This window comes from Ruditapes philippinarum, unplaced genomic scaffold (genome assembly GCF_026571515.1).
Source record: "Ruditapes philippinarum isolate M1 unplaced genomic scaffold, ASM2657151v2 ctg1033_1_1_1_1, whole genome shotgun sequence".
In the NCBI taxonomy this organism is placed as follows: Eukaryota; Metazoa; Mollusca; class Bivalvia; order Venerida; family Veneridae; genus Ruditapes; species Ruditapes philippinarum.
In genome coordinates, this window is record NW_026854271.1 from 159,689 (window position 1) to 173,604 (window position 13,916).

At 31.3% G+C, this 13,916-nt stretch overlaps 1 protein-coding gene across 1 annotated transcript in view; it reads left to right on the forward strand.

Moving 5' to 3' along the window:
• The window catches only part of LOC132739600 (RNA polymerase II elongation factor ELL2-like), a 49,573-nt gene that overhangs the window by 22,920 nt on the left and 12,737 nt on the right, over window positions 1-13,916 (forward strand). Inside the window, exons 7-11 of the mRNA XM_060727346.1 lie at window positions 8,822-8,978; window positions 9,774-9,858; window positions 11,863-12,082; window positions 12,776-12,815; window positions 13,285-13,456. Of these exons, the coding sequence (XP_060583329.1) occupies window positions 8,822-8,978; window positions 9,774-9,858; window positions 11,863-12,082; window positions 12,776-12,815; window positions 13,285-13,456 (674 nt within the window). The remainder of the gene's footprint in view (window positions 1-8,821; window positions 8,979-9,773; window positions 9,859-11,862; window positions 12,083-12,775; window positions 12,816-13,284; window positions 13,457-13,916) is intronic.

Genomic DNA, 13,916 nt, shown 5'->3' on the forward strand with positions numbered 1-13,916 from the left:
AAAAACATTTTTCAGGCCTCTTTTATTTGTATTTATAGAGGGTTGTCAGATTTTGGCTGCTAATTTACCTTAAAATTGTCAATGACATTTGATAATTGATAGGTCAGAATGGTTATGGTAAAATATTATCCCAATTAGGCCCAGGGGGCAATGTTACTGTTGTCAAATATTACTTCAGGCTTTTTTGCATACACATTTTTTTTGACAGCTTTAACATTTTTCAATGATCAACTGGCTAAAATGACTTCAAAGGTGCATTGATCACGAATTTACTTCCTTCATAGTATTAAAGTTAGGGGAAGTGGGGTTGCAAGTTAATGATAGATGATGTAGACAAAGTAGTTTACACAACCAGGGTATTTGTTAGTCCAGCGAGTTATATTTTGCTAATTTTGAACAAAGTTTAATCATTTATTCTGCTGTTTTTTGCCCGACTTTTTTAAGATAAGGAGAGCTGTTTTACTCACCCATGTGTCGGCGTCACACTTTAGTTAAGTTTTTTGCATGCAAGTTGGTATTTTAAAAATACTGAAGGAATGGGTTGGAACTTCACATATACTTACTTGAGAGCATAAAAGGAGGTCACTGTCCAAGGCCATTAACTCTAACATGGAGTTTGACTGAAATATGGCCTTTTTTTAACTTAAAAAATTTCTACATTGTTCAGGCTCTAATGTTTTACTATAAAACACTGGGAATAGTTGAGTGCATTGTCCTTCTGACATCTCTTGATTTTTTTTTTTAATTGAATATTTTTAAATTGAGTATTTTTGAAAAAATAAAGTTTAATGTTTATTTTCAAGTTTAGGAAAGTTCACTGCATTTTTACAGGTTTAAACACTCAGAGTATTTGTTCATCTGTGTATTTATTTAGCATTTAGCTTGTTCAGTATCTAGGCGTGGAAAACGTGCACTTACTTGATGAATTGTTTAATGATAGTTTGCATGGTAATTATTTCCCATTAATTTATGATTATTAATTCTTAGAGCTCATCACTTAGCTCTTTATATAGGGGAATACATATTGAAGCCTTAAATAAAATAGTAAATGAATAAATTTAAAAAAAAATCTAAATTAATATCAGTTGTTTTGCACATTATCATTTTACAATGGGCGCTACTTATGTGTGTTTTATCTTAAACTTCTTGGAGTGAAATAAACTTGTGTATAATGGGTTCTTGCTCCATGTCTTTCAATAAATAATTAGTTTATATTAAATAGTTTGAATATTAAAAGTTTTTGAAAATTGCATCAATTATTGTAAATTTTAATTGAAATGAGGAAATTTTTTCATGTATAAATTATGTTATGATAAATAAATGTTAACCGCATTAAGCAAGCGTTTGATAAACTAAAAGGCGACCTATCAAAATAGTTCATATGGAGAACATAATATTGTAATTATGGTAAGTTTGGTGATTTATGCGTCTTCATGGACGTAAATTGTCAGCACATTGACAGATCAGGCCAGATATTGATGTAATATACTGTCATCCATTTTATTTACAAAACATACAAAATGTAGTATTATAGTATTATAGATGCGCTTTGCATAGTAGATAACAAAAACCAGTCTGTTATAGTCAAATACTAGCATAAAATATGTATTGTACATGATTAAAGCTGCATTAAATAAAATTCTTAAAAAAAGAAATAGCTACATTTCGTTAATTAAATGTGTTTCATATTGACTCCCCTTCTTATTTTGGTGTGTCCAGACAACCAAAATGAGTATTATAAGCCTTAAAGTCTGCATTGTGGCGAAATTGGAAGTACAAATTCTCTTTGCATGAGACACTCTTCCTTTGCGTGACCCATACGTCAATGAAAAATCAACGAAACATTTTTAAGTAGCAGTCAGAATTAAATGGTATATTTCCGCATTATATTACGAATGTTTTTAAACAAATTCAATCTTTTTATGAGATGATTACTTTTTTTGGCGAATGCACCATGAAACTAAAAGGGTTAAAGTTTTTTGCACAAGAATATCTCATTTTTGCTGTGATCCACATGGTAACAATTGATTTTACTACTGTGACATAGTGCATACAGGAGCTAATAATATTGTCTTCATTTGCATGTTAAAATTCCTATACAAACTTTAGTGTTACAGTGGGGTTTCCCTTTTAAAATCATAACTTTAATATGAACACTATTTAATGAAATTTACAACAATACTGTTAAAAATGTTAACAAAACTATAGAATGCCCAGTTTTTAAGCCAACGGAAAAATATGTTTACATATTTATTTAATGTAACTTTAAATTATCAAACTGTCTGTTATAGTAAAATGGTATAAATGTGTATTGTACATTGTTAACCTATCAAATTAGATTATAAGAATGTGACAGAAACCAATCTGTACAAAAAAACAAACAGACAAAAACCAGTAAAAACAAACAAAAAATATGAATGCATATCATTTGATAAAAACACATTCAGATATCGTACAATCCTATCAACATGCATGGTTTGGCCAGTTAACAAATCAACAACCAGTTATAATTGGGTCACAGAATGTTTTTATTCTGACGTAAAGTGTTTACAAAAAGTATTTGTACAGGTCACCGACCGATATAAAGGGGTTTAAATCTCATCAATTGTTCACACAATAAATATAAAAAGCAGAATTACTGTTCTAATGTAATGTGACCACAAAACAGCAAATAGTTGTTACAACCTGGGGAAATTACTATACAATAGTCTGGAATCAGTGTCATAACTTATATCATATGGTGTAATGATTTAAGTTTAATACTCAATTAAGAAGATAATTGCCTCGTCCTTTCTATTGATATTGAAACTGATTTCTTATTCTAGTTTAAACTAATTATTTTATTCAAAGTTTTTTTTACACCTAAAACATTAATGATTTTAATACAGACTTTCTGTTATCAAAAGTCATTCTAAAATAAAAACTAATTTAAGGTAGACCATGGGTAATGCATTACCTCCACTTTGAAGAGTATTCAAATAGGCTAGAATCGCTTGTAAACTACATTGAAATTGAGGGGCGTGGGTTCAAACCCCAGAAGGGGCAACTTTTTTTTTCTTTTTAATATTATTTTTGTATCTCTCTGATCCCTTATGGAAGAAAAAAGGTTTGATTTAAATTACCTTTTATAATTTAATTTAAAAAGGTTTGATTTAAATTATATAATTATTTTAGGTATTTTTTTTGCTAAATAATGCCAAAATTTAAGCAAATATGATACCAGATATTTTCAAAGTTCGATAAAATAAAAACTACACGGTAAAAGTATTTTATATTTCGCATGATCAACTAATATGCCTTTGAGAAAATTTAGGCAAACTTTGAAAATAGACCCTCATTTCGATAAATTTTAGGGATATTTTGAATAAGGCATTTTAGATAGGGAAATGGTAAAATTAGTGTTAAAAGTGGGTTGGGTAGGGTAACATTTTTATACGTATTAAGAACATTTTGTTTAGAAACAAACATTTTGCTTGTGTAATGTGTTACCTGAATGTTATTATTTGTTTCTTAATAATGAGCAATAGAAAAACATTTTTTATAATGATTATATTACAGATTATTTACAGTTTCCTCATTTCTGAAAATAAGCCCTTCTAAGGGTAAAATATTTGTTCAGAAATATATCCATAACTCATAAACCACACGGTAAATTTTATTTAAATTTTGCATACAGGTGACCTTGAAGACATATAACTGTCCTATGTTGTCAATTTTACAGTTCCTTATGGTGCCCATTACCCATGGTCTACCTTAATGTCATTCTAAAATAAAAACTATTGGGTTTCGTTCCCTCTATTTGGGTACATGAATTCTAATATTTTAGCTGTTCTGTGCTGGCATTATGATATAGAATGTCCCTTTTTATGACCCCACAAAGTGGGGAGCATATAGCGTTGTACTTTTTCGTCTGTCCGTACGTCCCGAAATCTTGTGAACGCAACTCCTCTTAAACCGGATGGAAGATTTTGCTTAAACTTCCAGGGACAACAACCTTAATGTGTAGATGGTAGTAAAGGAAGGAATTTTCGCTGCGACCAAATTTAACAGAATTATGGCCCTCTGTTGATTTTTTCACTATATACCATATATATGTTGTCAGTGGGGACATACGTGTCCTTTGGACACAGTTCTAGTATATTACCAAGATGGAATCTTTCACATTCCTGAAATGAAGGGGCACCTGTGATGCATTTTTTTTTCTCATTGTTACGTTAACCAATAAAACGAAATCTCTTGCTAATAAAATGAAGCCCATAACCAAGAAACAAAATCCCTAAGCAATAAAATGAATCTTGTAACCATTAATATGAAACCCATAATAACCAGTTAAACCAAACATGTAACCAAAAGAAATGAAACTTGTAACCAATAACATGAAGCCCATAACAAATAAAACAAAACATTTAACCAATGAAGTAAAATCTTTGACCTATAAAATGAAGCAACATTGTAAATGAAACCCCACTGAAATGTAAGCCATAACCAAAACCAGTAAAATAAAACTGGTAATGGTAACCTATAAATTGTAACACAAACAAGACAGTTGATGTTTGTATATGATGGTAGAGTTAAATACATGTCCAAACTGATTGTTAAGATGATTAAATACATAATATAGTCTTGTTAACAATAAATAGATCAAGGCAAGAACAATGGTAAGTTATAGAAAAGTAGAAAATGAAAGAGTTTGCGTGTAGTGAAGAAAGATTTTATTTTTGATATTCATATACATGTATGTTGTCTTACTTCAGGGTTGTCTTACTTCAGGGGCAAAAGCTGGCCTGTACATATGTTATCTGATGTAACATCACTTTTACAATGATATATTGAAAATAGAAGTATTGTTCTGTTTTGTCGGAAAAAATCTAGAGCCAGGCATAACAGATGAATAACAAAATGCTGAAATGCCAGCTGGTCTGTACAATATTTATTAAGCTAACTTGCCTATAGGGCATATAGTTGCAGCCTGAAATTTTATTCAACTTACTTATACCAAATAATCACATGTCCAGACAGTTTTAAATTGTAAACTCCGCCAACCACCCACCCCCAACCCTAAAAACAATAAATAAATAAAAAACACCAAACAAAAAAACATTCATTGATAATTAACTTTGTTGAAAGTATCATCAAATTTATATGTATTAAGTAAAATTTGTCATGAGATTCTTCTATGTTTTACTTCATGTATCTTCAATATTATGATTATGATACACCTAAAAAATTGTGGATTAATTTTTCCAAATTCAAGGTTTGGCAAGTCTATTACTGGAATTAATGGAGAGATAGTTTAGATATATCAAATAACCTTGAAATTTTAGATATAAATGACATCAAACTTTTAATAAGATTATGGGAGATGTGGCTATAATTCTACTTAATGTCAACAATGTTCTTGTTTTTTGTTTTATTTTCTATTTATAGAACTAATTGCAAATATTTCTCTAATCACAAAAGTAGAAAAAAATATCATCTGGTTTAATTTATTTATAGAAAATTAGTCCTTTTTTCAAGTCTATATTTGAATATTCTTCTGTTAAAAGCATTAGATTGAATAAAACAATGGTTTGGTTTGTAGATGAAAAAAGAAAATCATTATGATGAAAGGCATATACCTTCCATGTCTTTATTGCGTGTGAATTAGCACAGACAATGGAAAAAATAGACTGTCAATGACTAATACTTTATTGATCAGTAATACGTACTTTACTGACATTTTCTGCCTTTTATGACATTTACAACACATAAAGTACATCAGAGACAGGACTTAACAAAGATTAGTTCTAGTAGTACAGAATTTATTAAAGGCATATTATGTCTCGTCTTATTTCATTCTTAAAAAAAAAACATAAGTTTTATAATGTTTAAGTAATGGTTTTAAAGCATGTTAGATGCTTGTCACCTTATATATTAAAGTGACATTATGCCCATCCAAGGGTATATAGTGAGTGAACATGTGAATATATAAATACGTTTTCATTTTGCAATAACTCCTTTTGATTTGATAATTGACTTCGCAAAAACAATAAATAACGCATGGATCCTAAGGAATTTTCTGTAAATATCCATTAGAAATTGCTTGTACCGTTCAGTTTATAAAAAGAGTGGGGCAGTCTTTTTATATTTAAGGCAGATTTATAATTTTATCCTAAACATTTTCAAATATCACCTGTTGGTCAAACACCATTTTAACAGTCAATCTTTTGAAATATAAAGTCAATTCAGCTCAACTTGACTATGAAAATATGAGCATAATGTCACTTTAATAATAATAAGTAATTAGCTCTGAATGTGAAATTATTTGTCATAAATGTAGCAAAACGTAAACAGTGTAGTATTTTGACTTCCATACAAAAAACTTTATCAGTATAACTGTACTAATTGCCAAAAAGCAACAGAAGCAAAATATGGTTTAAGTACATGTAATTGACCAATAAATAACATTTTGTAAACTATAACAGGATACCAAAATTAAAAAGCTTTTAAGAAAAAGAAATAAAAGCTTTTCAAGGGCATAATGGACCTTAGTACATGCATTAAGAAATGAATAATTTTTAGCTCACCAGTGTCACAAAGTGACAGGGTGAGCTTTTGTGATCGCTTTTCGTCCGGCGTCCGTCCGGCGTCCGTAAACTTTTACTTTAAATGACATCTCCTCATAAACCACTAAGCCAATTTCATCCAAACTTCACAAGAATGTTCCTTTGGTGGTCACCTTTAAAAATTGTTCAAAGAATTTAATTCCATGCAGAACTCTGGTTGCCATGGCAACCAAAAGAAAAAACTTTAAATATCTTCTTTTAAAAAACCATAAGAGCTAGAGCTTAGATATTTGGCATGAAACATCTTCTAGTGAGTGTCTACCAAGTTTGTTCAAATAAAAGCCCTGGGGTCAAAATTGGCCCCGCCCGGGGGGGGGGGGGGGGTCATTGATTTTCCCTATATGCATATAGTAAAAACTTAAAAATTCTTCTTTTAAAGAACTCAAAGAGCTATGGCTAAGATATTAAGCATCAAACATGTTCTAATAGGTGTCTACCAAGTTTGTTCAAATAAAAGCCCTGGGGTCAAAATTTGCCCCGCCCCGGGGGTCATTGATTTTCCCTATGTGCATATAGTAAAAACTTAAAAAATCTTCTTTTAAAGAACCAAAAGAGTTAGAGCTAAGATATTTAGCATGAAACATGTTCTAATAAGTGTCTACCAAGTTTGTTCAAATAAAAGCCCTGGGGTCAAAATTGGCCCCGCCCCGGGGGGTCATTGATTTTCCCTATATGCATATAGTAAAAACTTAAAAAATCTTCTTTTAAAGAACTCAAAGAGCTATGGCTAAGATATTGAGCATCAAACATGTTCTAATAGGTGTCTACCAAGTTTGTTCAAATAAAAGCCCTGGGGTCAAAATTGGCACCGCCCCGGGGGTCATTGATTTTCCTTATATGTGTATAGCAAAAACTTAAAAAAATCTTCTTTGAAAAAACCCAAATAGCTAGAGTTAAGATATTAAGCATGAAAGATCTTTTAGTGAGTGTCTACAAAGTTTGTTCAAATAAAAGACCAGGGGTCAAAATTGGTCCCGCCCCAGGGGTTATTGATTTTCTTTATATGTGTATAGCAAAAACTTAAAATCTTCTTTGGAAAAACCCAAATAGCTAGAGTTTAGATATTAAGCATGAAACATCTTCTAGTAAGTGTCTACAAAGTTTGTTCAAATAAAAGCCCTGGGGTCAAAACTGGCCCAACCCCAGGGGTGTCATTGTTTTTAACTATATGTGTATAGTAAAAACTTAAAAAAAATCTTCTTTTAAAAAGCCCGGAGAGCTAGAGCTTAGATGTTTAGCATGAAACATCTTCTTATGGGTGTCTACCAAGTTTGTGCAAATAAAAGCCCTTGGGTTAAATTGGCCCTGCAACGTTTTGGGGGGGGGGGGGTTGGGCGGGGCCTATATACAGGTGAGCGACCTCAGGGCCATCATGGCCCTCTTGTTTTTATGAAATAAGAGTTTTAAAAGTCATCAGGATATTTGTTTTGGAATTTTTGATAAAAAAAGAGGAAAAACATAGTCAAAATTGCTATTTTGATATTCTTTGATTTTATATTTCTTAATTTATAAGGTAAAAGATCCTGAGAATCTGTCCTTTTACATAATTTGTGCAAGAATCTGTCCTTTTCCATAATTTGTGCAAAATAAATGATATTGAAAAATTTGCCGGACATTCAAACTTGTCTCTATAAAGCTGCCTCTCTTATGCGGTTTGAGGAAAATTACTCAACATTTGAAAGTTAACCCATTAAATGGACTTGTCCAGCTTTTATTTTGGAAGCATCCATTATGATTTTTTGGGGATATCAAGATGAAAATCTGAAGATTGTAAGCAAACAGTAATAGTATAGAGTTTGGTCAGACTCAGAGTCCATGGATGTGCATACTGGCCAGACTCTATATACTGGTAGCAAAGGCAAAGGTTAAGCCCTTTTTCGCAGCAAGTTTTTGGGGTTAAACGTAATCTAACATATAACATTTGGTATCTAGAAACAACCTACATTGATTGAGTATGATAAATATTAAGAAAAAGCAATAAGAACAAAATTAATGTATACTGGATATTTCACTGTTCAATATGAAAAGTCTTCTGATAACAAAACAACAACTCAAAAACATCTGCCAAATTGCCTTTTATGTCTGATAACATCAAAAAGTCATTATTATATCATTATATGGAGAGGAAATCCATGTTTTCTTTTTTAATCTCGCATTGATAAAAAACATGCCTTATAGAGAAAGTTATGCTCAATATTTTGATTGTATATTTTCAGATGGAGTGCGGGAAAAAGACAAGGATCAGCTGGGCACTGTACTGAATCAAGTGGCAGTTGCCAAAGATAATTCATTTACGCTAGCCAAACATATATACGCAGAAGTTCGCTCAGACTGGCCATTCTACACTGATGAAGATAGACTTATATTGAAAAAGTAAGGCCAGTTTTGATTTCTACACTCTTATTATTGCATGAAAAATTGAATCATTAGAACCTGTATAAGTATGTACACATTTCAAACATGTGCTTAGGTTATTCAGAATTTATTTTAGTTTAATTGTGTAGGAAACTATAAGCTAATAGACACGCTTTGGAATCCAACCATCCAGCATTGAGAGTGAAGCAAAGACTTGTTCCTAGCAGGTTTGAATCTACATGGGGCCAAAAATCCTAAGATAACTAGTTTAACACATTAACCACTGGCATGTCACTAGTTTTACGTTTGGAAGAAATTCTTCTAGTGATACGGTCTGCTCTGAAGAGATTGTAAAAAATGATAATAAATTGATAGTTTTTGTTAACTCTCAAACTAAAACTGAACCAGTTTAAAGAAATGAAGGATAAGGACTGTACTGATTAATATGTATCATTTGCATTACATCAGTTGAAGGGCAATAACTCCATAATCAATTTCTTACCATATCATTTTCATTGTTTAAAGATAAACAAAAAAAGATTCTTAAACCATTTGAAAGGCATTGTTTTGAAAATAAAATCAGTGTAAGGGAGGTAACTCAATTTTATACAGTTAAATCGTTTTCAATTTTGGAGCTTCTTCACTCTTGAATATTAGTTGAATAGATAAAATTTTAATGACAAGGTAAAAGAGTTCCTTAGCATTTTATGATGTTATTATCTTTATTGTTAAACTTATTTCATTATGAAGGAACAAACCTCAAACAAATCTACAATTTTGTATAATTATAAAACATATCAACCTGTATTTCAGAAAATTACAAAGTGCCTCAACTGTGTCTCCATCAGCCTCACCTAACAGTCGCAGTCCTGACAGCCAATCAGCTAATCTCACACAAGTAAGTATAAAATTTACAGCCAATCAGCTAATCTCACACAAGTATGTATAAAATTTACAGCCAATCAGCTAATTTCACACAAGTATGTATAACATGTAACATATAACATATAAATGTACCTGTCATTTCTTAAATGTAAGAATTGTTGCATGAGAGGGGTCAGTGGCCGAGTTGTAATGATGGTTCACTTCAAACCACTTGCCTCTCAACCCAGTGGGTACGAGTCATGACAGGGGCTTTGAATTCTTTTATTTGAGGAGGCAATCTAGCCAGCTTACTGAATGTTGGTGGTTCTACTCAGGTGCCAGTTTGTGCCTAAAATAATGCATGGAAAAGCACTTGGTCTTCCTCCACCAGTTTAGCTTAGCTTAGCTCTTACACCTCTAGCTTTCTTTAATTATGTCATTTAGAACTGTTTTTCATTCCAAGTTGTACATGTATATCATACTAAGTCAACTGGGAATAGTTGAGGTTTTAAAACTGCTATTTAACAAATCTTTGGCGAAATAAAATAATTCAGTTATAGCTTCATAAATTTTCATGTTGTACATTCAAAAAAAAGAAGGGACATTAATGTAATGTAATATATATTTTATTGCAAGTTTTGTGGCTTGTTAAATCAGATGTGCTTTTATTTTTATTGCCTGACTCTGGTATATACAGGAATACTCGACACGAGATTGCACGACTGTAATAAAGCTACATTTTATGGGAGCATTTTACAGTCTAAAAATAAATAAAATGCATTTTCGATGAAACAGTTGAGTGAAATTTACTCTATGAAACAAACTACAGTCAAGCTTTGCAAAGGTCTTGATTTAAAAATAAATCATTTATTGTTTAACACTAGCATCTCATTTTGTATTGAAGTTGTTTGTTAAGACATGTGGGGAATATTAAACATACTTGAAAATGACTGCAAACATTTTAATACATATTTTTCATTGAATTAAAAGCATAACCAACAAGACAAAATGTTTGATGCATATTTTTCTTATTTCAATTTGTTTTATTTACAAAATGACGTGCTCAATTTCTTTAAAGATCAGTTTATATTATTTAATAGGATCACACAGAACAATATTGGAAAAAATGTGAAACTCCTTTTTCACTCGTACTGAATTAATTAATTCCTGCTGTGGGCTTACAATTACTGAGTATTGTAATTAACCAGTTATGGTAAATGTTAAAATAGAACCCAGGTCATCAGTCTTTGAACCTGTGTCTAGTGAAAAAATCCACAACTGTCAGATTAATGGTTTTAGATTGGTTGAAGACAGTTTGTCCTAGTGGGTGTTGTTTTTTCTGACCTTCACAAATTTGGATTAATGAATTTCTGAAAAGCTAGTCTCAACAGCTACCAACTTCAAATTTTAACAGTCACTGGAACTATTAGACTTCATTTCAAGAAAATGAGTGGTTTTTTTTCACCGCTAGGATAGGGACTGTTTCCTAGACTTGTCATTAGAAGGGAAAGAAAAAATTACCTTAGCGGGGAAGGAAACTAAAAGAAAATTGCCAAGACATTTATTCATCATCATCTGACACAAGTTTAAAAGTTGACATACACTTGTGTAGAACAGGTCAATACTGGCACACAATCCAGGAATGTTGTTAAGATTAAGTGCTCTATATATTAAAGACATACACAAAAAAAATGAAATAAAAAATTGCCAAAACAAATTTCATGTCGATATGTAGTTTATGCTGGTGTTCCATTGCAGAAATTCTACATTGTTTTTATTAACTGCATCTTGACAAGTGTTTTTGTATCTTTATTAAGATCCATATTGCATTAGTACGCCAAATTATATATTACATTTTGACGTTGTTGTCCTTGACGTCATATGAAGTTGACATCATTTCCTGTAAACAAAGTATACCTGATGAAGACTTTCGAGTTGAAACTTTGTATATTTTTTCAAATAAAACAATACATTTTTAAATTGAAACTGGATTAGATTTCTCTATTCAAACTTACATATGTTAATCTTGGTATTACAGAAGAAATCTGAACCTTTGAAGCGATCTATAGAAGATAGTCACCAAACGATGCATCATAATGCAAAGAAGAAACGTATCTCATTGTACGACAAAAACGGACACAAATCAGAGAATCGTTCAAGTAGTACGGACAGACACAGTAGTAATAGTAGTAGTAATAATAATAGCAATAATGTATCTTCCACAACAGATATATCAGATAAAAAAGAGAATATTGACGGTTTGTATATATCAGATAATTATGTTTCTGTTTAATAAGCTCATATAACTATTGATGAAAATACAATCTGTCGTCACCATTATTGTTGAGCAGTGTAACAAATGTAGATCGAGAACATATGGTGATAGTGTGTATCGATTTTCAGCGAATACGCAGAAAATTAGATTTAAAGTTTACCAACCTTTTAGGTAAAGGCCAAGCAGGGTCCATGCCCTACTATGGTGTCAACTCACCTTCCTTTTATGACATAGGTGCTGATAGCACATCTGAAATGATAATCTATTTAGTAATCTAAGTTGCAAAAACTTGTTTCGTAATGGAGCTAAAATTAATATGTTTAAACTAAGGATACACCTCTATATAACAGCAACATGACAATTTCTAAATACTGTACCTCAGTGATGAATAGCTGTTTGATATGTTCATCTTGTGATGAATGTACAATTGATATGATGGTTCAGATTTTTGAAATCTGTGATGTAAATAGTTATATTACAGGTTATGTTGTCAACATGAATGGACTTTGAGACAAATAGCATTTATACCAACTTAAGACACAACAGAAAATAAAGATCATGGCTTTCTTCCCAAGTAGGCTTAACAAAATAAGCTGTAAATTTCTTGGGTTTTGTTGTTGTTGTTTTTTTTTTCTTTTCTTTCCAAACTAATTAATGTTTTCGTTTGGTATTTCAGATACCGTTGATTCCACTTCTGATACTCCTGAATATGTAAGGTAAGTCTGCAATCATTAACAATGGTAAAATAATTATTTAAGTTGTGTAGTCAATTTATAAGTACCTATGCAGTTGGACCAACTCTTCATTATTTTCATAGGGCAGATTATCCTTAAATTATATTTTTGTTAAGTTATGCCCTGTTTAGATAAATCACAAGGTGAAAATAGCTGTATATAGGGCTTAATACATCCTTTAAAATTCAGAACCATGTCAACCTATTTTATATTATTTATGTTTGGTATTTTTGTTATAAATAAAAATTTTCCTCAATGGTAAACAATTGGAAAGGTCTCATGTTGGAATATCTTGTTGTAGGATATATTGGGTCCAGAAGTGTCCAGTACCAGAAATATACATATATTACACTGTCATGTGGTACAGATTAGTAGCATTGATTGGACGTTAGTAAATGGGTTACAAATAAACTAGACATATTGTTGTAATTGAATTATGTATGTATTTCAGGCAATATCATACTATAGCAGACGACGACCAGAGGTATAAATATAAGCAAGCATTTAATGAAGAGTATAAGGAATATCGGGAACTGCATTCTAGTATAGATCTTGTCTCGCAGAAATTTTGTGAGATGCAAGAATTGAGAAGGAAAACTCAGAAAGGCACATCAGAATATCAGGTATAAAAAGTTGCATCTTTTAACCCTTTCACTGCCACAGGGACGGCTTATGCCGTCCCTGTTATTTTCGGCGTATTTGCCATATGGACGGCTTTAGCCGTTTCTATAATAATCATAATAATAATAATAAATTAATAATAATAATAAAAATAATAATAAATATAAAGAAAATTATACCATCGACAATAATTGTTATTATACTAGCATATTTGGAAACATATATGATTATCATAATACTAATAACAAATTATAACAATAATTATATTAATTAATAATAAAGTAATTTCTTAGAAAACCATCTGGCAAATAGGTGATCAATAAAACAATAACCCTCTGGCAGCGAAAGGGTTAATGTCTCCACATCAGGGGGTGGCGACATACAGATTTGCTAAAGCTGTAGAATGTGTGGGCATCTGTGTCCTAATGACACATTTTTAGTTTTTAAGTGACATTGTAAGGT